Below are 21,490 nucleotides of genomic sequence, written 5' to 3' on the forward strand. Positions count from 1 at the left end.
ATATAAACTGGTTACTATAATTTAAGTGTAACTATTACTCTCAGAGCGCTGCTCCACACTGAAACAATGATTCATAATCAAACTCCTGCTTCAGAATTTCTGTTAGTCGCTCTTAGATGGTCGAAAGTGTTACTCCTACTGAATCTCACCACTCTTGGAGCACAGCTGACCACATGTGGGCAAGATTTAGGGATCTCCCCCTTTTTCAGAAGCAAAGATTAGCACAACCAGCAGGAACACAGACTCGTGCTCTCAGATTCTGGGCTAATGTTTGTTGCAAAACCTTCCTTTTGCAAGAGTGAGTTACCATGCTCAACGCATGAAGGCATTTTCCTTCAGGTCAATCTGGCAATAGTGCTAGGGGCTTTTCTCCACCTTCCTTTTCATCAGAGCCCTGGCTCCCCCACTGTGATAGTCTGGACATATTTCCAGCCAGTCAATTCCTGCCACTGCAAGCGCCTCAGGCACTGGCAGCACCTAAATCTCTCCTGTGTTCTGCCTCAAGCAAATAAACTATTTTGTTTTCACAAGACTGAAAACTGTTAGTTTCCTTCAGGTCTCTGAGCAAAACACAGAGGGTCATCTATCTGAAACTTAATGACCTGTGAAGTAGAGCAGGTTGATCAAATGACCTTCACTATTTTCTAGAAAACTAAAAAGCAACGGTATATACACAAGATGTTAGGATTTGTTTCAGCTTTACATACACACATCCATCAGGAATGTCAGTACGTCACTATTAACTTGGCTACATGGACTCTCTGCTGTAACAGTACTGTACAGCTGCACTGTTTTGAAGACTTTACGTTAAGCTCTCAAGTTACCTAAAGCATTAGCCAAGGGTACCCGGCAGAATACAAAACTTTCTAGTAAACTGTATTTCATGTCAATCCAGCAGCTAACCGTGAAGCAGATCACTTTTAAAGATCAATGTCCATTTTTAAAAATTTCCTCTTTAATTATAGTTAGCCTAAAACATTACAACTACTAGTGTTTGGTCTTAGTGTCTATAAGCCTGCGCTAAGGCATGACGACAGATTACTGTCACAGCAAATGAAACCCCTTTTGTTTCTTTTGTTGAGAAATATTGCTCCCTACAGAACTTTCATATAGATGGAAAGATTTCTAATTTTTTTCTAATTGCCTGAAGTCATCTTCTTTAGGTCAGCCAGGCTACTGGTGCAGAATTCACCGAACAGGCAAGAAATCCAGTATACACCAGAATGTACTGGTCAAACAATCCCGATAACTAGTACACATGCCAGTAGGTCACACAGTAAGCTTAAAGTAAAACAAACTTCAGAAAAAGAGTCATTAGAGACTGAGAAGTCATTAGCCTTTGGCTTTCTCTGCCACATGATACTGTTTCTACCCTACAAGTATTAGTGTAATGCCTGAATGTTTCCGGCAGCTGTTCTCAAGAGTCCAAAGTGTCAAGACCGGGACACCTGCCTGTGCCACACAGCTCCCCAGACAGGATTTTCATCAATTTATTAGGGTTTTTTTGTTCCTGATTTCTTTTCTGTTAACCTCTTTATATTTTATCTACCCATTTGCTTGCCCCACAATGTTTTTCATGGAACTATGTCCCAATCATTGAATCTTCTTTGTCTGCTGAGAAAGATTTTACCATTCCCACACTCCAAATGAAGCAGGATGGTAAAATCAGAGTTGAGACTCTGCAACAGTCCAGCCTTTGGCTTCTCTACTGCAACCGATAAAAATAAAATGCTTTTCTAACGTGTGCGTGAATTGATTGCTACTTTCAACACAGATTAAATCTGACAGGAGTAATCAGGTTTTAAAAACATTTCTTCAACTCCAGCAGGTGAGAAAGTTTTTCAAGAGAGGTTTGTGTTTTTTTTTATTTTGGAGATTGACGATCAAACATACCTTATAAGTAAGGAGCAGAAGGAAAGAATAACGGTGTGCGTGTAGATGAAAATCAGCTGAAAATTAATCCTTTTACATACCATCATCTTTTTATGATCTGGAAACTCAAGGCCAAAATAGTCGCCTTCAACAAGGTTCAGGTGGTTGCAAACAGCGTCATGCAGAACTTTCCCCGGAGCTCTTTGCTGTAAGAAGACAAGAAAGCCTAGGGTTACTGCTTTTAATTAGTGGCAGAAAAAATTACTATGCTAAGAAATTGTCCAGGAAACAACACCATCAAAATAGTTTACAAAATCAGTGGATATTGCAACCATGTCCACAGGGCAGTTGACAATAATTACACTAGTTTTAAAGCTACAGAAAACATCCATCCATCCATCCCTGGTCAGCAGCTCAGAATCCATCTTTAGTGCTTTTTTTTTTTTTGAGGGAAAAATACCATGAAATAGAAGAAGTGGGGGACTTGGGATATGTTTTCTTATGTCTGTCAAGGCTAATTTCTACTGTGAATTTCGCAAGACAGCTATTTCATCCCATGGCCCTTCAAGCCATGTCAGGTGGTGCTATGTACATCTGTGTATAACACACTGTAAAAAAAAAAAACAAAACATTCATTGACAGACCTGTCACACAAAACACAAGGGTCCCAGGGTTTGCTGGACACGGTGTGATATGTGACAAGCTCAAGGCCCAGGTTCTGACTTCATACAGGCATATCCCAAGCCTCTTGTTGTGAGGCACTGAGGCTGGTCTATGCCACCCCAACAGAGTTGTTGAATAATTCAGAGGAGTCAAGAGGAAACGTTTCCTTCTGTTTATAAAGACCAGATGTTCTAGCCCGAGTCGTCGCTTTGCCGATTGTAACAATTCTTCTCATCAGCACATCAGTTAAATCCACACCTGCAGCAAATACTGTAAATAACAGCTTACCAGCAAGTTTTCAGCAAAAACCACTATTTCTGTATAAAAAGGCCAATCACTGAAATCAAATATTTTTGTTCCTTGGACAAATGCACCTATTTTAACTCAAGAGGCCCTAAAACACAAATCTCCACTCACTTCAGAACAAATAATAATCCATTAAACTACACAAACTCCACCGTTACAAGAGACCCATCACACTCCAGACAAGTGCCCTCGCGCTCAAGCTACGGATTGGCCCTTTCCCTGTCTGCCCAGTAAATAATTACTAGACCAAAATAAAGCAACAGTAACCAAGCGAAGAAAACAAAACCCATTAGAGGCGGGCAGTCCAGCCGATCTGGCCCAAACTTCAGCCTGAGGCCAGGTCCTGGCATCTCCAGACAGTACCCGTAACCAACGGGCCACTTGCGAGTGGGCAGCTGCTCAATCCCACCTCCTCCCAGATGCGTCACTGTGCAGTTTGGTCTGTTTCACTGGGATACCAAAAAACAAATCCTCAGGTATTTTTCCACCTAAGGCAACGCCTGGTTTCCAGCCACAACTTTAAGTACAAAGCATCTTTCCAAAGGCAACTTATCTAACATTGTCTAACACGAATTGCGAAAAGTAAATACCCAGTAGTGAGCTTTACACCAGAGAAATTAAAAGGATGACGTGGTTCTAGGGAAAGCACAGGACGTATATGTCACCACAGCAGCACTGTCACCCTGGTGATGCAGGGCACGACGACCGAACCCTTCAAGGCTGGCTGGTTTTGAAAGTCGGAAAGGAAAAGCCAAGCTCACCTTCCCAGGAACCTGCTGAGCAGGTTTTTGCCCAATGTACTTCTGGTGCTTCTAAGAGACCTAGGCCACCAGGAAGCAATGTTCACTTAGATTGTTTTATTGACTGTTTGTTAATGTTAGCTACAGTAAACATTAGCCTCATGAATACTGTCAGAAAACACACCAAGAACAATTGCAGATAGAAGGACTAATTTCTCTAAGCATGCATCTCAGCCAACCTTGCAGTAACTAAAATAATTCATACCAAAATGCCAAATAAGAGGATACAAAGAGGGCAAGGAAAAAAAGACATCTGTTTTTCTTTTTATCTGAGGTAATGCCATAAAGAGCACTTTTTATCTGAGGTAATGCCATCCGAAACAAATCTCAAGTGCAAATATATTTTAATATACTTACTTAATTTTCTCCAGCTTCATTAAGCCAAAAGCGTCCCCAGTGATCTCCGCCCAGCCTGTGCTGGCCATCACACCTCATGTGTTGGTTCTAACAGAAAGCTTCCCACATTTTCCACTCCATCTATCGCTGTATGTAGGCACATTCAAACACACATCGTCTCTTAATGAAAGGGCCTCCCAGTAAGTGCGTTTTGTTGGAGGCAATAATATTAGAAAGACTTTAGGCCTAGCGTAATACCAATATTAGTGCACTGCTCTAAAAATACACCTACAAATGATTTAGAAACTTCAGGCAAACGCTCCAGCTCCCAGACTAGTCTCAGACCTCTCAGTTTGGCTGAGGCTGCTAGAGAGCAGAGTGTTTAGCAGCCACCTGCACAGCAAAAGGCAAAGGATACTTGCTTTCATCCTCATGAGCAACCAGTAAAATGGAAACGTGCCTGTGCATATGCATGTATATGTCTTACTGAAGTACCTGATGGATTCCTGTCTAACAAAGACCAAACCTCCTCATTCCCACCACAAAAAAACAGGAGCCTTTGGGAGCGAGGAGATTTTTGACCAACAGGAAAAAAGACAGAGAGCTCACCTGCAGTACCACACCGCCCAAGGTTAGCTGAGGAGAGCAAGTCTGTCTGATCTCAGACCATGAGTAAAAGGAACTGGTTAAAACCTGCTGAGTGTTTTCATAAAGTTTTTTTTTTTAATGTGTATTTAGACGATGGAACGGCATTCTTGTAGCATTTATGTCACTTGGCATTTTCTCTGGAGTATGCCTCGGTAACATGAAATGCTTCTTACTTGAGTATTTGTAAATAAGATTATTATTCTAAACTCATCTTAGCTTTGATCAGTCTGCCTCAAAATAAAATCTGACAGTTTATTCAAGGGAAACACTGTGCCTATAAAACCTGCTGAGATTTAGAGCCTGATGACACTCGGGTCTTGCAGGACCAGAAAGAGAAGCACAACATCCACAAAAGCAGGAACTCTCTGGTCTCACCAAGATGTTGATTCAGTGCAGTTCCATGACATCCCTACTAAAAAATTTAAACACAATAAATTAAAGTCTCAGTCTGCTGGGTATGGAAGCAAACCAGCAGCCACTCAGGTCACAGCAAACATGAGCTGACAGCAGAAGCGTTCAGGAATGAGTGCACCACATGGATGACATCATCTGTAGCCAACAGTCGTGTCTGGCTTGAACGTGGTTACAAGGCCTACGGGACAACACGAGATTTCCCTAGAACTTGGAAGATGTTTTCCAACCTCAGGCGGCAGGCAGAAGGCAAGCCTCCCGAGGTCCTGTCTCATGGCCCTGCAGCTGCACCATGTCTCGTGAGCCACAGCTCAAACACCTTCCCTGCTCCATGGGTCTGACCCCTGGGGGCCCAGGAGCCCTCCAAAACAGCTACGCACGCATGTAAGGTTGCGGGGTGGGGAAAGACTGCACTACAGTCTATGCCATAGGAGGGCCTTTCCCTGCCACAGTAAGAAAGCACAGACCCATTACATGACCATCATGAAAGCCTCACACACGTGGATGAGGAAAGGTCACTGATGTGGCCAAAAGGGGAGGACATAGGAAAGGAGAGCCAGGAGACCTATCTCCTGCTCTCCCTGAGCATCACTGAATGAGAGCTCGCACCAGGGAGGGAAAAAACTCACCTGAAGGTGAAGATCAAAGGAGAAGGGTGAAGCACAAGAGTGGTACAGTGACGTGGAAGCTGCCACGATGAAGGCTGGTGGCAAGACAAGACCCTCAGATCATTTGCTACCACAGACACCACACTGTAAGGTAGTGAGGGAAAGGAAATAGGAGGGGACAGTATACTGGTGGAATACAACTGGAAGAAGGTCACATGCAAGACTCAGGAGCTGGGAAGCAGCTGGGGCAGGTGGCAGTTCCCTGCTCCTGTTTCTGTTGGTGGCCAGACTCTTGTATAATCAATGAAAAGATATTGCAGCTCCATGGGGCAATTCTTCCTACCCCAAAACAGCCCTCTGAGCACACTGGCAATGAACTTCTCCTTACTAACACAGTCGTACTATTTTTATCTTGCTGACAAGGAGCCCAGACACCTGTGTTACAGGGTTCATTTTAAATGAGATGAATCCCAGCCGCAGGGAATTACTATTATTCTCAAGGTTGTATTTAGTTACAATAAAATAACATTACAAATTTATTGCAGTGAAAAGAAGCTCACTGCTTTCCAGCTACACATCCTTATTGCTTAATGCATTTTGAACTGGCCTTTCATTAGGCTCTGTGAAATCACATTTTAAAAGTCACTTTACATTTTCAGGGAATGTCAGGCCACTAAGTTCTAAATTATGAATAATGTGCATCACCACATTTAGCTGCAAGCTATGAAGGTACCCAGTCAAAAGTAGCCTGCTTTACGCACTGTGCATTCAACATTTCCTGTTTGCTCATTACTTCAGTCCTACTCAATTCACCCTCCCTGTACTCCCATCAAAATCCAAGACAGTAAGTTGCTTATGATCTTCCAGTAGTGAATATTTTAATAGGTTCAACAATTCTTTAATGATCTAGTGACCGCCAATCATTAAGTCTCCCTCTACATACTTGTTTAGACCATTCTTTGGCACAGACTGCAATATGGATTTTTTTTTAAAAAAAAAAAGAAAAGAAAGTGCATTGCAGTATCTGGAAGACATCCAAGACTTCAAAAGAAGAGGGTTTGGAAATATTCCCTTACTCCCCAGTTAATTTAGCAATTATTTCACTAACCATCTAGCAAAAAAAAAAAAAAAAGGTGTCTATTTAGGAACAAAGAGTGATTTTACTGTTTTTTAATCTGTCTAGCCAACTAATCTCAGATCTCAGACTGAATAGGTCTTTAATTGAAAGGTTTTTGTTTGTTTGTTTGTTTTTACATTACTGAGCAGTAAAATCAGGTTTAAAAAAAAAAAAAAAACAAAATTAAAAAAGCACTTTCTCTGGAACATCTGAAAAATCTAAGTCCCATCAATGTTTTGGTCAAAGTAAGATAGCTTCATGTGGCAGCACAGACTATTCTGTTTTCCTTTTCTTCCTCAAAACTGCTACAAATGGATCAGAAAAACAGGTTGCTTTGTTGTGGTTTTTTAGTTTTTTTGTTGTTGTTGTTGTTGGTTTTTTTTTAAATTACACTTGTTTGTGCATTAGTAACAGCTGATAAGGACAGAAAATAACTCCTTTATATTCATCTAAAAGAAAAAGGTACACTCATCATTCACATCTGCCACAATATAAAGGCAGACATTTCTTCCACTACTGCCTTGCTCCTGTCATGTTTTTAGTGCTCAAAGATGAAATGTGCCAATTTGGTCAAGCTGAATATTTGACAGATACTTAAATATTATATTGCACAAAGTTTAAATACAAAGTTTAGAATTGTATTTGTTCTTTTACAGGAAATCACCCTGAAAACCTCTTGTACTTCAGATCCATCTGATTCCCAAATTATTTTCATACTCCAGTGTAACAACTGTATTGAAATGATAGTGAAAACTTCACCCAGTATTTTCATGACTATTTCTGAAGCCATATACAGTCATAATCAATACTGAAAATAAAAACCACACATTCTGAACAGCATGGATTTTCTCAGTTACTCAAAGCTGTTAAGAATTATGTATGTACCTACAGCTCTAAAAGGAGGAGGAAAAAAAAAAACAACAAAAAGTGTTCAAGATAAGCAAACAGTATAAAAATAACCTCAAAGATGAGACTGAGCAACAGGGTTCTTAAACAAATAACCCTGCTAGAAATTTTTACTTCAAAGGAGGTTTGAAAACTACTCACAAGAGAACAATGCTGTCAGCATCCGAAGACAAATTTCATATTTTAAACAGTTCTCCTTTCTGGCGTAAAATGAAATGCATAATTCATATTTAGGAAAAGTGTATTGCTTGAAGGGTGGGATTAAAAACAATAAGCCCTGGTCTGAGTGTTGTTGCTCTGGACCCAACACTGTCAAGACACTTGGAGGTCCTCTGCCCTTTTTCTCCTCTCTTGCCTTTCACAGTGTAGGTGTTAATCCTATAGGGAGGATTAGATGACTGTAAAAATAGCTTTAGACTATATAGATAGCTCTTATACCTGGGCTTACTAGTTTCTACTTTGCTGTTCAGCTTAGACTGGGTAGTTAGGAAGCATTGGAAGAAGAGTGATTCGTCACCCCTCCATACCAGGTCAAACCAAAGAAGAGAAGTGACACCTTTAAACAGAGCAGCCATACACTCCCACCACTACTTCTAAGCGTGCAGATCCCCACTCTGTACCTACAGTCACCAGGTATCCACCCCATTAGGAGGGAAGGTGTAGAAGAGGCAAATTTTCATGATAACCTAAAGGCACTTCATTCCTTTTAAGATATTTTCCATTTGAATGTAGTTGAAGGCTCCACTCCTGGCACGTAATCCACATGCTTTTGCTCAGACTGTGCACGTACCATCAAAGGCAGGATCGAGGCCAAATGCAGTAACAGAATAAGCCTCTCATACTGCCTTAAAACAGGCGATTGATCATCTGCTGTGTGCATATAATAAGACTATTTAGTGTTGCTTTCTTTCAAGATTTTAATGGATTGCTTTCCCACTTTACACTCACCACATAAGCCGTATTCCCTTTAACGCCCATGCTTGCCTTCCATAGTCTCTGATGTACAGTTTTACCCTTCAGTCAACTTTGCTGGTGCTGGCATCTTTTTTAAACAGTGTGATTGTAAGACATGGTGCTTTTTACTTCAGGCGTGTTTTACTTCAAATATCTGCCCTTAAAAAAGCACACCGGCAAAGTTAAACTTTTTCCTCCACTTATCAGCTATGACAAACAAGACAACTTCAAAATTGCTATTTTAGGTATGTGATTGCTAACCAAAAATCAACACAGCAAACAATTATTGAGGTAAAAATACAAAGAGAAGGATTTTAATAACCATCTTTCTTGCTTGCATTTCTAGCACCTCTCCAAAAGAAACTTGCAATTTTCTACATTTGAACATACACAGATTTGTTATTGTAACCATGCTCTTGGATTTCTGATCACGACAAACTGGCTTAGGTCAAAATATTTTCTAAAATAGGCAAAAGCAGAAGGATTACTCTGACTAGAGTTTAAACTCTTTTCCAATGTCCCAAATCAAATTAACTAGAAATAACCAACAGTAAAATTCAGGTGAAAATTAAATACTTATCAGGAAAAGAAATAACTAAATAATCCTCTTTCATAGTTAAGTAGTGTGGAAGGAAAAAGATTGTCTAGAAAAGATAATGTAAAGTATTATGATTAGGATATTTTCAGTAGTGCTTGGTTAAACTTCTTCTTACAGCACAGTCAGACTAATACAAAATTCAGCTTCAGCAAATCCTCAGGTAACTGTACATCTCCATAATTACAGTACGGTAAAGCTACTGGAATTGGAGGCTCTGCTTGGTCTCTTTTCACTTGTCTCATAAAATCACAGCTTTATAACTTAATGGGCAAATACCACCCACACTGTATTATATATGCCATTTCAACGTGCAAGTCAGGAAACAAAAAAAAAAGAAGAGGTGGGCTGGGCATTTTCAGAACTGAGCCTTTCATACCACAGACCAACCTGTCATCTTCAGGTGTAATGATCCAATCATTTGATTTCTTTGTAGTTCTTACAAACACAAACTGATATAAATACAGATTTTATTTCCCACCTTGAAATTGCTCTGATTTCTACTTGACAAGAAGGCTGTTATTGCAGAGTCAGCAGCAACCACCAGAAAGCTAGTGCAGCCCTTTTTAAAAATGAAGAAAGAGGCAGATTCTTGCAGCCCAGAGAATTTCCTCCTTGAGTAGCTGTAGGGACAAAATCCCACAGGAGAATTTATTTCACACATCCATCCCACTGTCATCGATGCCAAAGGAAATCTGGAACTTCTCATCAGCTAAACACCACAAACCCTACAGACCAAAAAACATTCAGCCTTTGGTTGCTGTAGTCTAAGTACACATCTGTTTATTACAAAACGTTATTCATGGTGAAAAGCATTAACAAAACACTCCATGATTAGTTTCCCAGTTCACTGGTTCCTTTAGCTGTATTTACAGCATTTTAACTAGCTGACATAAAGTACAACTGACTTTGTCTGAACTTTTCCGTACTGATTTAAAAAAAAAAACTGCATTTGACACATATGCTCCCAAAAATCACTTTATCAACTCAAAAGGGAGGCTCTGATCCCCTCTGCTAATGAATTCATCTGAAAAACTTCATTGTTGTCTGCCTAACCATCCTCTAAGAAATTGTCCCGATGGGGACAACGCTTGCCTTCACATGAAATGCGAACGCTGATTTCGGTAGCTCCCAAAACACCCTAACGCCAAAAACCACCAAACTGCAACAACAGGTCTCTGCACAAACTACTCAATCCTCCTGAAAAAAACTCAAACCTTGTTTCTTCTAGTACAACCATTACTGCTAACTTCCTTCAGATAGGCGTAAAACATTTGTGGGAAATCAGTAGTGGCAGAGCGAGTCTTTTAAGTACCTGTTGAAGGCTGCAAAATTTTACACACCAACTTCCAGTGGGAGACTCTTGCCAGAGCCACTGCTACTAAACCAAAATTACTTTCCTTGCACATCATTTCAAATGCACATTGTGGACAAGAAAAATGAGGCATTAAAAGAAAAATGAAAAAAACTTACTACTAATATGTCATCTTACTCCCTAAATTAGCTTTTGCAACTGCTGAGTCATCTCTGCCTAATTTTACTAGCAAAACTACAAAGTGGTTTGTGGCTGTTCTTTATCCCGTTAGCAAGGCAAACTTCCACTGCTGGAAGAGACTATTTTCCTTTCTGAAGAGTATCATCAGCACAACGTATTCCAGCTTCAGAGCCTTGGCACTGAATGGTGATGACTTGCAAGAACCAGAGCCAGTCCGTCATGAATTTCGGATCTGAGAGCAAGTTGCAGGGCAGATGCATAAAACAGGGCTCTCCTCATGACCTGAAACAAACTACTTTGAAAATCAGCATGTAAGAAATACGGAAGGCAACAATACTTCTGTGCTACATGGCTTTTCTAAAACCAGCTGCACGCTAAAAAAGCTTCCCTGGAAAGCTACGTTTCACTAAGAGATGCAAGAAGGGAAGGAGTCACCCCAAAGCCATCACAACTATGACACCAAAACCCTTAGTGGAGACCCAGGGACGGCAGCAGGCACCTCTCTGACAAAGATTACCTCTGAACTATCAATGTTGAATTGACAGCCAGGAGGGTCCCTTTCTGGCACAAGCTGCACCTCCACCATTGGCCTCTGCCCGCAGAGACGCGCCTGCTACAGGCACGGCATCCTGCAGTGCAGGGATGCCCACAGCACAAGCCCAGCATGCGCACCGCGGGCACGGGCTTTGGAAAACACACCACAAGACTCGTTTTCAGAAACTAGATGAGAGCTTGATGAGAAGCTGATAGAACCTCATTTTTCAGAATGTTTTCTTTATGGAAAGCTCTTTTACTGAAGCTCAACTTTAGAAGCAAATTCATACCTGTCAAATAAATGTTGATATTACTTTCCCTCACTGCAAGCAAAAAACTGAATGAGTTTAACCCCAGCCTCAGCGCTATTTAGTGGCACACTGTGCTCCTTGTTTCTTGGGAAGAGCTGCAACTGAGGCTCAGAACACTCATTAAAAATACCTCAGATTGAATTTCATAGCCCACAACTTTTGAAAAGGAATATAATGGCACCATTCAGTGCTCTCAGTGTAATTCAGCAGCATAGCAGCCAGCGTGCCATTGGGGATGGAAACCCCAATCTCTGTGACACCCTCCACCCTTTGCCTCCCACTTTACCACTCTTCTCTGTTTCAACCACCTTCTCGAGTTTTCTTTTTTTAACATTAAGTAGCGCTTGAGAAGAAAATAAAATCATTCTATTATTCAGACCACTTTCTTCTCTGTTCTGTTTTCTTTGCCTGCTCATTTTTCCTCATTTTGTTTAGCCATAAGCAAACACTTTACAAGAACGAAGGAGTAGGCAATTCTAAAGTCATCAAATGTGAAAAGAGAACCTTTATATGAAGACTGGAAACATGAGAATATGGACTGTTATGATTATATGGGAGATATTAACTACAAAATCAGATTGAGATGCAAAGTGGTTATTAACTATTTTTATTTGGATACATTTTAGTTTAGCCATCATTCTAGTAAAACCCTTGGAATAAATGCAAGAACTCTTAGGCCCAGAAAAATGAAAAACGAGAGATGTTCAGGCAAAAATATTAAATCGTAAATCTAAAGCAAAATCAGGAAAAAGCATTTGATCAGCTCTGCATTAATCTCAACATCACTATTAACCTGAGCAAGAGCTGACACCATCCAAGATTGTACGTATTTTACTTTTTACTTTACTAAGGGAAGGAAAGCACATTTTAACAATAGGATATAAAACTTTTCGTGACTGGATTGCTAACTTGAAAGAACCCGCTTAGATGAAGCCTTCAGCCTGTGGCTGCTGCTAACCTATAACGCATTCACATTACACCCTACTCTTGCCTTCAGCCAGGCCACTGCTCCAGCTAGATCTAGCGCTCCCACAGCCACAATGCGAGGCAGGGTAAGGAAGGCAACCTTGCAGGAAATCTAAAGAATTAAGAGTTTCTGTAGGATCCACTTGGTACCAACCTGTCCTGCAAAACTGACACGAACTAGTTAAGGAAAAGCTTGGCTGTAGCATTCTACAATTACTCCAGATTGAATGTGAAGTAATTCTGAATTTTATGTGTGAAACAAACAGAGATGGTCCTGAGTTCATTCCTAACGAGTAAAATTCATACCCACAAAATGTTTTTGAGTAAACAAAAATCTTTAAGCGCAAAACATAAGTTTCAAAAGCTATGTCATCTTTAGATACCTGAAAGGCAGAAGTTTTGGGTTGTTTTTGCCAGTCAGGTTCCCAATACAGAAGAGTCTCTTGTCTGGTCATGCAAGATCTATTACCAACCTGACACACTCAAACAGCTTGGTAAGCTTTGTACCATGGATGTATAGGAAACGTATTCAACATTTCTCTAAGCAGCCTCAAAAGACCTTAAGACTGAATACACTGGGAGTCTGAACTGTCTTTTAAACATGCAAAGAAAGACGCAGGAGAAAAAGTGAGAGTCGTCTATGCACTTACGGGATTTGCAAGGGAAGGTACGAGCTCCGTAATTCGCGCATCACTGTAAAGTGCTACGTTTGGTGGGACACAAACCAGAGCGGAAAGAAGAACGGGGGAATTGGTGTAGTGAGTGTTACAATAACAGCTGCTTCTACTGACAGATTTCAGAGGTACCTCATGATGATGTAGTCAAGTCACACTTTCAGAGAAAGATAAAAAATAACCATCTCTCTTTCTAACACAGCTACGCAGTTTTTCAGAATGATCCTCAGGAGTTTTTCTGCTCATTCTTTGCAGCCTGCCTGCAACTTGTAGCATCTTCTAACACAGCAGATGCTTTGAAAAATCCACCCATGAGTCATCTCAGGTCTTTGAAAGCTGAAACTGGCTCTGGGTTGTAAAAATCCGATGAACAGTTATGTTAGCAAACAACACATAACTGCAACAATCATCGGGGAGCACAAAGAAGTGGTGCCAGTGTGCACTGGAGAAACAGTGACTTGGCCTCCAGTCACTTCAAAATCCAAAGCTGCTGGGATTGACCCATATGTTGAATCTAGCATTAAACAGCAAAGCAGCACAGACAGAGCAGAGACCTGCTTATTTGTGACAAACCAGGGAAAGAAGGGATTTGTGCTTGTATCTGCAGGGCAGGGGGAGGTGGAGGGGGAAGAAAGGCCAGCAGGACTTCTAAGCTGCACGTGATTTTGCCTGTTAACGGCACGTGGTACCATCTGGGCAAAAAGTCTCTTATCTATCTTCAGAGTGCTTCCTCCTGATGATGAGCAAGGCTTTACTCTTACCTGTGTTGAACTTGGGACACTCAACTTTCACCTGATTTCCCACCCCTTTTTCTCCATGCGCGTACGCTGTGCTTGTGTGTGGGTGCATATATACGTGTGTGTGCCTTACAGAATTGCCTGTGCCTGCAGCTAACGTGCAGCACTTCAGAGGAAAATAGCTTACACCCTTCTGCTTCACTGCTCATTTGGCCATACAAAACGGTCAAGCTAAGGAGATTCCTAAGAGATCTGCTTTCTGTCACTCAGATAGAGGCCTTAAATATCAAAGGAAAGCAACACCGTGTTATCATCACAAGCACATTAACACAGTCTCTGAAACACAACTTTCATGGCTTCTATTTTGTTTTAATGTGCAATACTCTTTTATGCCCTGTCTAAAAACACATGTTGTACAGACTTAGTAATGGTGATTTGGGTTTTGGACAGAATTGTTAAAATAAATCCTTAGGCACAGCAGAATTACAAAGGAAAATGAGCCACTCAACTGTTTTTTCTTAAGGCCAGAGTACAGCAGTGCCGTATTAGATACCACTTTGATACAGATGAGCTTTATCAGCAACAACAGGCTTCGTGGGAAACAAGCATTCTTTGTTCAGAGTACGTCAAAGAGAAGTCTTTGGGGATGCGCTATCACAAGTCAAACATCAGGCTGACACAATGCGACTTTTTTGACCACAGTTTCAGTCTTGAGTTGAATTCCTCCAGAAAGAGAGTTTTAATTCATTTAACCTTCAGGTTAATGTGTGTAACTGGAAAAGGATTTGATTTTATCTAATTTTCCTGATTTTTCTTAGTGTTGAAAACCAAGTCCTTATGTACCTAAAGATGGCATGCATCTCATTTTAAATTTACATTTACAAATATTCTTTATTTAATGTTAATATTTAGGTAATTTTCAGATTCCTGGGCTATGCAAGAGCAATACTTTTATTTACAACATAACAACATAATTGGATGCTACAAGTGATTATTACCAAGATGCTATTTGAGTATATCAATAAAGACTGCCACGGAATAATGATCTGTCAGGGTTTAAGTAACTTGTCTGAAACAAACTTCTCCATCTTCTGCTTTTTATTTTAAGAGTAAATCTAAATAAATCCCACCTAACTCTAAGCACTTAACTGAGGTACCTAAGACAGAAGAACAATTTTCCTACATTCCTGTCTGATCAACAAAGGGGAAATAAGTGCTTTCAGACTACCAGTCAGTCAACCTAAAACGTAAATCATCTTAGAGATGGCCTCTACTCCTCCACTCTTTTATAAACCTAATTACAGCTGGCATAAATGTCTTATTGAAATACGGTTTTATATGGACATATATTCTCCACAATATTTAAGTTTAAAAAGGAAAAAAAATTGAACTAAGAATCCTTTAGAAAATAAAGAGGTTCATGCTTATTTAAAACAGAGTTTTGGCTCCTACAAGAAGACATTTCAGAAAATGATCAAAATTAAAGCACAGTGTTCTCACTTCTTCCTCAGATGAGCTTCAAACTCCCCAACAGAAAGCAAAGGGAGATAAAACTAAGCAAATCCACAAGTAAGAAGAGTGCACCACTTGCTGAAGGTGCCTCCAGATGGACACAGCCAGTGGAAGGATGGCTGCACCTGTTAACAGACAGAATTCAACACCATCAGCTGTTGTGTACCTGAAAGCAACTATCCTTTCCTGGCCAGGCACATAAGCAGAAAAGGCAATGGGCTTCTACAAAGCAGAAAGGGCTCACCTGCCCAGCACTGCACTGAAAAAGATGACATTGTTCTTTTCTAGGAGTTTTAACAGAATATAGAAACTTTATAATAAAGCTCAGGTATCAACAGCCCCTCTGTTAAATGTGCATTGTTTAAAAGACCATGAATATCAGGAGACAAAAGCCAGCAGAACATTGCTTAGATTTACTACTGAACATCTATTGTACTAATAAGCTCATCAAAATGTTGCTCCAGATTTGTTTTTTTCCAAATTGAAAAATACTTTTGTACCTATTGTGAGACCAATAAATGTCCTTCATCTTTGCGTATTTATAAAACGTTTAGGTTATTCACGTTCTCACCAGCCCTCAACTGAAGTTCTGGGCCAGCACATACACATACTTTAGATATCTCCACAAAAACACTGCCTTTGCTACCAGCTTCAGAAATTATCTTTCTTCATCATAATTTACTTAGATAAGTCAGACTACCCTGTCAGACTCAGAATAAATCTCTATAGGGAAAGAACTTCTGCGTACAGAAGACCACAATGGGACTGAACCACGATTACTACTTGCATACTTCTTGTACTGGTCTTTTACTCATTTTTAATCACAATGTCTCCTAACGCTCAACAAAGAACATGCGATTGAAACAGGGAGACCTGTAACCCTGATGTGGCATCAAGGAGCCAATATTATCAGCTCTTGATTTTTTAGACTGTGAATATTTCTTAAATTGTTGGTACCAAACAGCTTGAGACATCCTGTCTGCTCTCGAATACCAAACAAGGTCTTGGCCAGCAGAACGACATATCTTTCTCATCCTGCAACGCCTATGTGGTGCCATGCAGCACACAATTTGCTCCAAGAACAAAGTGAGGTTTACTCAGTGACAGCACGATATAGAGACTAGATCAACAATGGGTTTAGTGCGTGGCTCTCACCTATGGGACAATCATACCCGGACACAGTCTTTGCCTTGGAGAGGACTAGTACTTGCTGTTAAGAAAGCAGCAAATGCCAGCAGCCAATGCCTCCTGTTGCTCCCACGTGCTGGTAAGTGCCTACAGCCACAAGCTGGCCCTACTTTCTCTATGTAGCCTACAGGGAAAGGGAAAAGGGCTGAAAACAAATATGTGATCCAAAACAAGAATTCAGTCCCCTCTCAGATAATTCCTTCCACCCAATGTATCACAACCACAACCAGACTGTGAACAATTAAGGCCAGGAACAGGTGAGTTACGATCATCGCTGTCAGAAACCATTCATTCAGAGGGCACACGATTCCTTCTCCAGTAGAAGGTAACGTGATTTCCCAGAATCAAAACAGGGTGGTCTCCACCTCTAGTTACATGCTAACTAGGAGACATGTTTTCATGTTATTAACTAGGATGAGTATTTTCCCCCATGACCCACAGAGCCTTGCTTGGGTTGAGATTCATCCCTTTTTAACTGCAATTAAGCATCCAGCTGCCCTGGACTTCCTTCATGGCAAAAGGAAAGAAAAGGTACTTCCAGAGAACCCCCGAGGCCGACCAAAACTGCATAGACAACCTCAGCCTTCATCTCATTGCTACTTTGCTTCTCCCTCTGGATTATGTGATCATTAATATGGTGGTGTGCTCATTTCTTGTTATCATTAACATTCATGAGGTATTTTGACTACTGTGTGTTAGGAAACAGATAAGCGCTTACACAAAAGATATTACGCGTATTTGCTGACATCATCAGCTTATTTTAAACAGTCTCCCGAAACTGAATTCAAATAACCAAACTACTCAAGACAAACATTTCCCAATAAAAACCGTAATTCATACCCATTAAGCAGCTCTCACCACCAGCTATTTCAGGATATCCTAACACTAAATCAAATATTTAAGGAAGGGCTTACATTTCTTTTGGAGTGATGCTGAATATCTCTGGATATGTGCCCTTGCTGGAGATTTATAATTAAGGTTAGCATTACACTGAGTAATTTTAGAAGCCTGAGAAATAACAAAATCCGTTGAGGTCATTTCTCTGACATCACATGCGGATCCAATACTGAACATAAAAATTCCACAGACCACATGTTTGCCAATGTGCAAAAAGCCATTCATCCTGAAAGCAGTGGAGACATGAACTTGCCCCATCAATCGCACTTCAACAAAAGCATGACCAACTCTCTTCCAATCCCAATAATCATGAACAAGAGAGGACACTATTAAAATCCTTTTCATTTCTCATAACTGCTGGCAACAACGTCCCCAAATGTTCCTAAATACGCTTTTAACTAAGGCAACGGTGCACTAAATCAACAGATTTCTGTCAGAGCTGAGCTGTGGAGTGAGCAGTGGGATCGTGCAGAGTGCTCCCGCAGCTGCAGCGGTGGCCACGGCGGAATTCAACTCACCCAACTTCAGCTATGTACAAGTTATGTGTTTAGTCTAAGCTCATCGTCCGGGTTGTCTCTCTGCAGTCAGACAAGAGAGAAGTATCGTGAGAGAAAATTCGTCCCATCTGGAGACATATGATCACACACCCGGAGTGAATTGCTCACTGGGGGCATCTCTCATTCCACCAACAACTGGAGGAGCCTTTCTTACTCCCTGTGAATCTGATGTTCAAACAACTAAAATCAGGTGAGATCAATCTTACTCTAAAACTGTGGCACAGGTACGACTGTATGGTCTGGCACACTTTTTGCTCGCAATTTTTCCACATACCTGAGATACAATACGCATGGTATTTTCTTTTGAGGGAAGAGGAGAGAATAGAAGATACATTCTTATAAACCTGTGTACTTGTTTTAAGCATGATAATGGTCTTGAAAGGGCTTAAAAAAGACAACAGCAGACAAAGCAGAAATAGAGTAGCATTGAGAATATATTATGAGAAGGACAGGTCCCCTAAGCTGAGCTACAGTGCAGGCTATAAGTAATGGCAAAATCCTCTGTTTTCTGAATGCGTTGCCCAACACTTATGAACCAGAACTACAAGCAAAATGTAAGTCCTATGTTTTCTCACAGTAAAAATAATAAATTCCATTCAATATCATGTTGTACCCTCAGTAAATTTGCGGACGACACCAAGCTGGGAGGCTGTGTCGATCTGCTTGAGGGTAGGGAGGCCCTTCAGAGGGATTTGAACAGACTGGATCGTTGGGCTGAGACCAATGGCATGAGCTTTAATAAGGCCAAGTGCAGAGTCCTTCACTTGGGGTGTAAAAACCCCAAGCATCGCTAGAGGCTCGGGGAGGAGTGGCTGGAGAGCTGCCTGGCGGAGAAGGACCTGGGGGTGTTGGTTGACTACCGGCTTGATATGAGCCAGCAGTGTGCCCAGGTGGCCAAAAAGGCCAATGGGATACTGGCGTGTATCAAGACTAGTGTGACCAGCAGGAGCAGGGAAGTGATCCTGCCCCTGTACTCGGCACTGGTGAGGCCGCACCTGGAATATTGTGTCCAGTTTTGGGCCCCTCGCTTTAAGAGAGATATTGAGCTCCTGGAGCGAGTCCAAAGAAGGGCGACCAAACTGGTCAAGGGGCTGGAAAATAAAACTTATGAGGAGCGGCTGAGGGAGTTGGGGCTGTTTAGCCTGGAAAAGAGGAGGCTGAGGGGAGACCTGATTACGGCCTATAAATACTTGAGAAAAGATGGTGGGGAGGTAGGGGAAGGGCTCTTTACATTAGTGACGGGTGATAGAACAAGAGGAAATGGGCATAAGCTTAGTCAGGGGAGATTCAGGTTGGATGTTAGGAAGTATTTCTTCTCTGAAAGGGTTGTCAGCCACTGGAATAGGCTGCCCAGGGAGGTGGTTGAGTCCCCATCCCTGGATGTGTTTAAGAATAGGGTGGATGAGCTACTTGAGGATATGGTTTAATGGGGATTAGGGATGGTTGGACTCGATGATCTCTAAGGTCTTTTCCAACCTAGAAATCTATGAATGAATGAATGAATCTATGAATGAGACTTACACTGAAAAGTTAAATTTACTCCAGTAAATTTGTTACCTAAACACAAACATTAAACAGTTTTCTGCATCTAGAGCATTGATGAATGGAAACTCAACAACACAATATTCAGTAGCACTATCCCAATCAAAAGAAGGACTTCCATCTTCTTTTAGACTTCAAGTGCCGGCTTCACGGAGATTCAGAGCCCAACGGTAGCCTATTGAATAAGGATTGAATTTTGACTTAGCAGACCCATCTCGTAAGGTGCTGACCACCTATGCTGAGTGCCCCCCAGCCCTGCAGACACGTGGCACTGCTCTTCAGAAACTGAGCAGCTTGCAAGGCCAGCCAACTGCAATGGCTCACAGTATTTCCCAGAGCACATATGGCCCCATAAGCAAAATCTTGCCAGCAGAAAACTGCTCAGCAATGGTTTTCAAGAACAATAAACAAACTCAAACAGGAAAAATGTAAATAAAGCACTTTATGTGTAGGCTGCTGCAAAAGGTCTCAAAATAGATGCCAAATAGGGGAACAACGTGTCTGTCTAATAGCCATACTTTTCTAGTCATGAAGAACTGGCATTATCAATTAAAAGAAACGGGTAAGTAACTGATGTATTCAGTCTCTGATTCCAGTATTCCCACACTGATAGATCAATAAGTGATTTGGGAAAATATACCTTCTAACAGCCATTAGATAGCTATGTATTTATATAGTTATATTGAATATACATGTATGCATGGTTTTCTCCTTCACCACTTGGGAGTAACAGACTGAAAATTACACATGGCACATACAATGCATGCAGTTATACAAGAGGCGATTTATAGCACTGTTTTAAAGAGTGTATTTGCCAAAGGCAAAAATCTGCTTACTGTTATTTCCAGCAATAGTATACTTTACTAAACAGCCAGTCTTGTGTAAAAAAAAAATAATAAAATCAGCATAAAACATACACTAACCTTTCATGTTGCTGCTAAGTGGTTTGTGAAATCTGTTTTTGTGATTACATTTAAGATGTTTTGTGCAGTCACTGTTAGCCAAGTATCCTATGCGGAGGCAGGAGGGATCTCTAAAGTATTCACAGTAGGCTCAAAATGCTATGTTCTAGATCACAGCTCCAAGCATCACAGAAGTCCATACGCCATAAATAAAGAGATAAATAAATAAAATCAAGCAAACAAACAAGGCTTTGCTTTCTTTGTTGAGAATGTCTGAAGCTGCCCAAAGTTGTTAACAAAATAGTCTAAATATTCAGAATCCTACAGCAGTATGTCTTTAACAAAACTGCACCTCTAACCTCTAAATATTCATAGAAATAACACTCTAATAACGTAATAACACAGTTGCATACTAGGGTACCAAGAACCATGCTTTGGAAAGAAAAACCTCACTCTCTAAGTTTTCACTAGGTGTCATAAACTAAGAGATTTGGTCCTGCAGCTAGAGCAATCAAGGTAATACTCTGCATACATGATATACCTGTTTCCAACGGCTTTTACACAGAAACAATGGGCACTATTCATACAGAACCATAAGCCACTGCTACACCACCAAGTATTACATTTTCAAACTGTTAACCACCTAAGGACTAAAGAAAAACTGATTCAACCAAAATTTTGTGCTCAAATTCAGCTTTCGGTATTTACTATTCTGTTTTACTTTTCTGAGGACTATCACTTCTCATATGAAAAAACCCCAGAACTACAGACATTGGTCCCTTACCACCATGCACCTTGAACTAGAAACTCTTGATGCCTTCACAATATCTTCTAACTCAAGAGCACCACTATGCCTGAATTACCTTTGTGAGTACTGTTTTCACTAAACAGTGGGTTCTTTGCACTCAGAAACATGTTCTTGTCTCTGTCTTTTTTTTAAATGCCATGATTGTGCTGGT

The 21,490-nt window shown here is 40.8% G+C and overlaps 1 protein-coding gene across 3 annotated transcripts in view; it reads right to left on the reverse strand.

Annotated features, from left to right (window-relative positions):
• Positions 1–21,490, reverse strand: part of FARP1 (FERM, ARH/RhoGEF and pleckstrin domain protein 1) — a 183,250-nt gene that overhangs the window by 78,347 nt on the left and 83,413 nt on the right. For all 3 annotated transcript variants that reach the window (XM_086611160.1, XM_086611151.1, XM_086611142.1), the window contains one exon: positions 1,974–2,078. In XM_086611160.1, the coding sequence (XP_086467286.1) occupies positions 1,974–2,078 (105 nt within the window). The remainder of the gene's footprint in view (positions 1–1,973; positions 2,079–21,490) is intronic.

The sequence above is a fragment of the Tauraco erythrolophus genome, chromosome 1 (assembly GCF_009769465.1).
Source record: "Tauraco erythrolophus isolate bTauEry1 chromosome 1, bTauEry1.pri, whole genome shotgun sequence".
Classification (NCBI taxonomy): Eukaryota; Metazoa; Chordata; class Aves; order Musophagiformes; family Musophagidae; genus Tauraco; species Tauraco erythrolophus.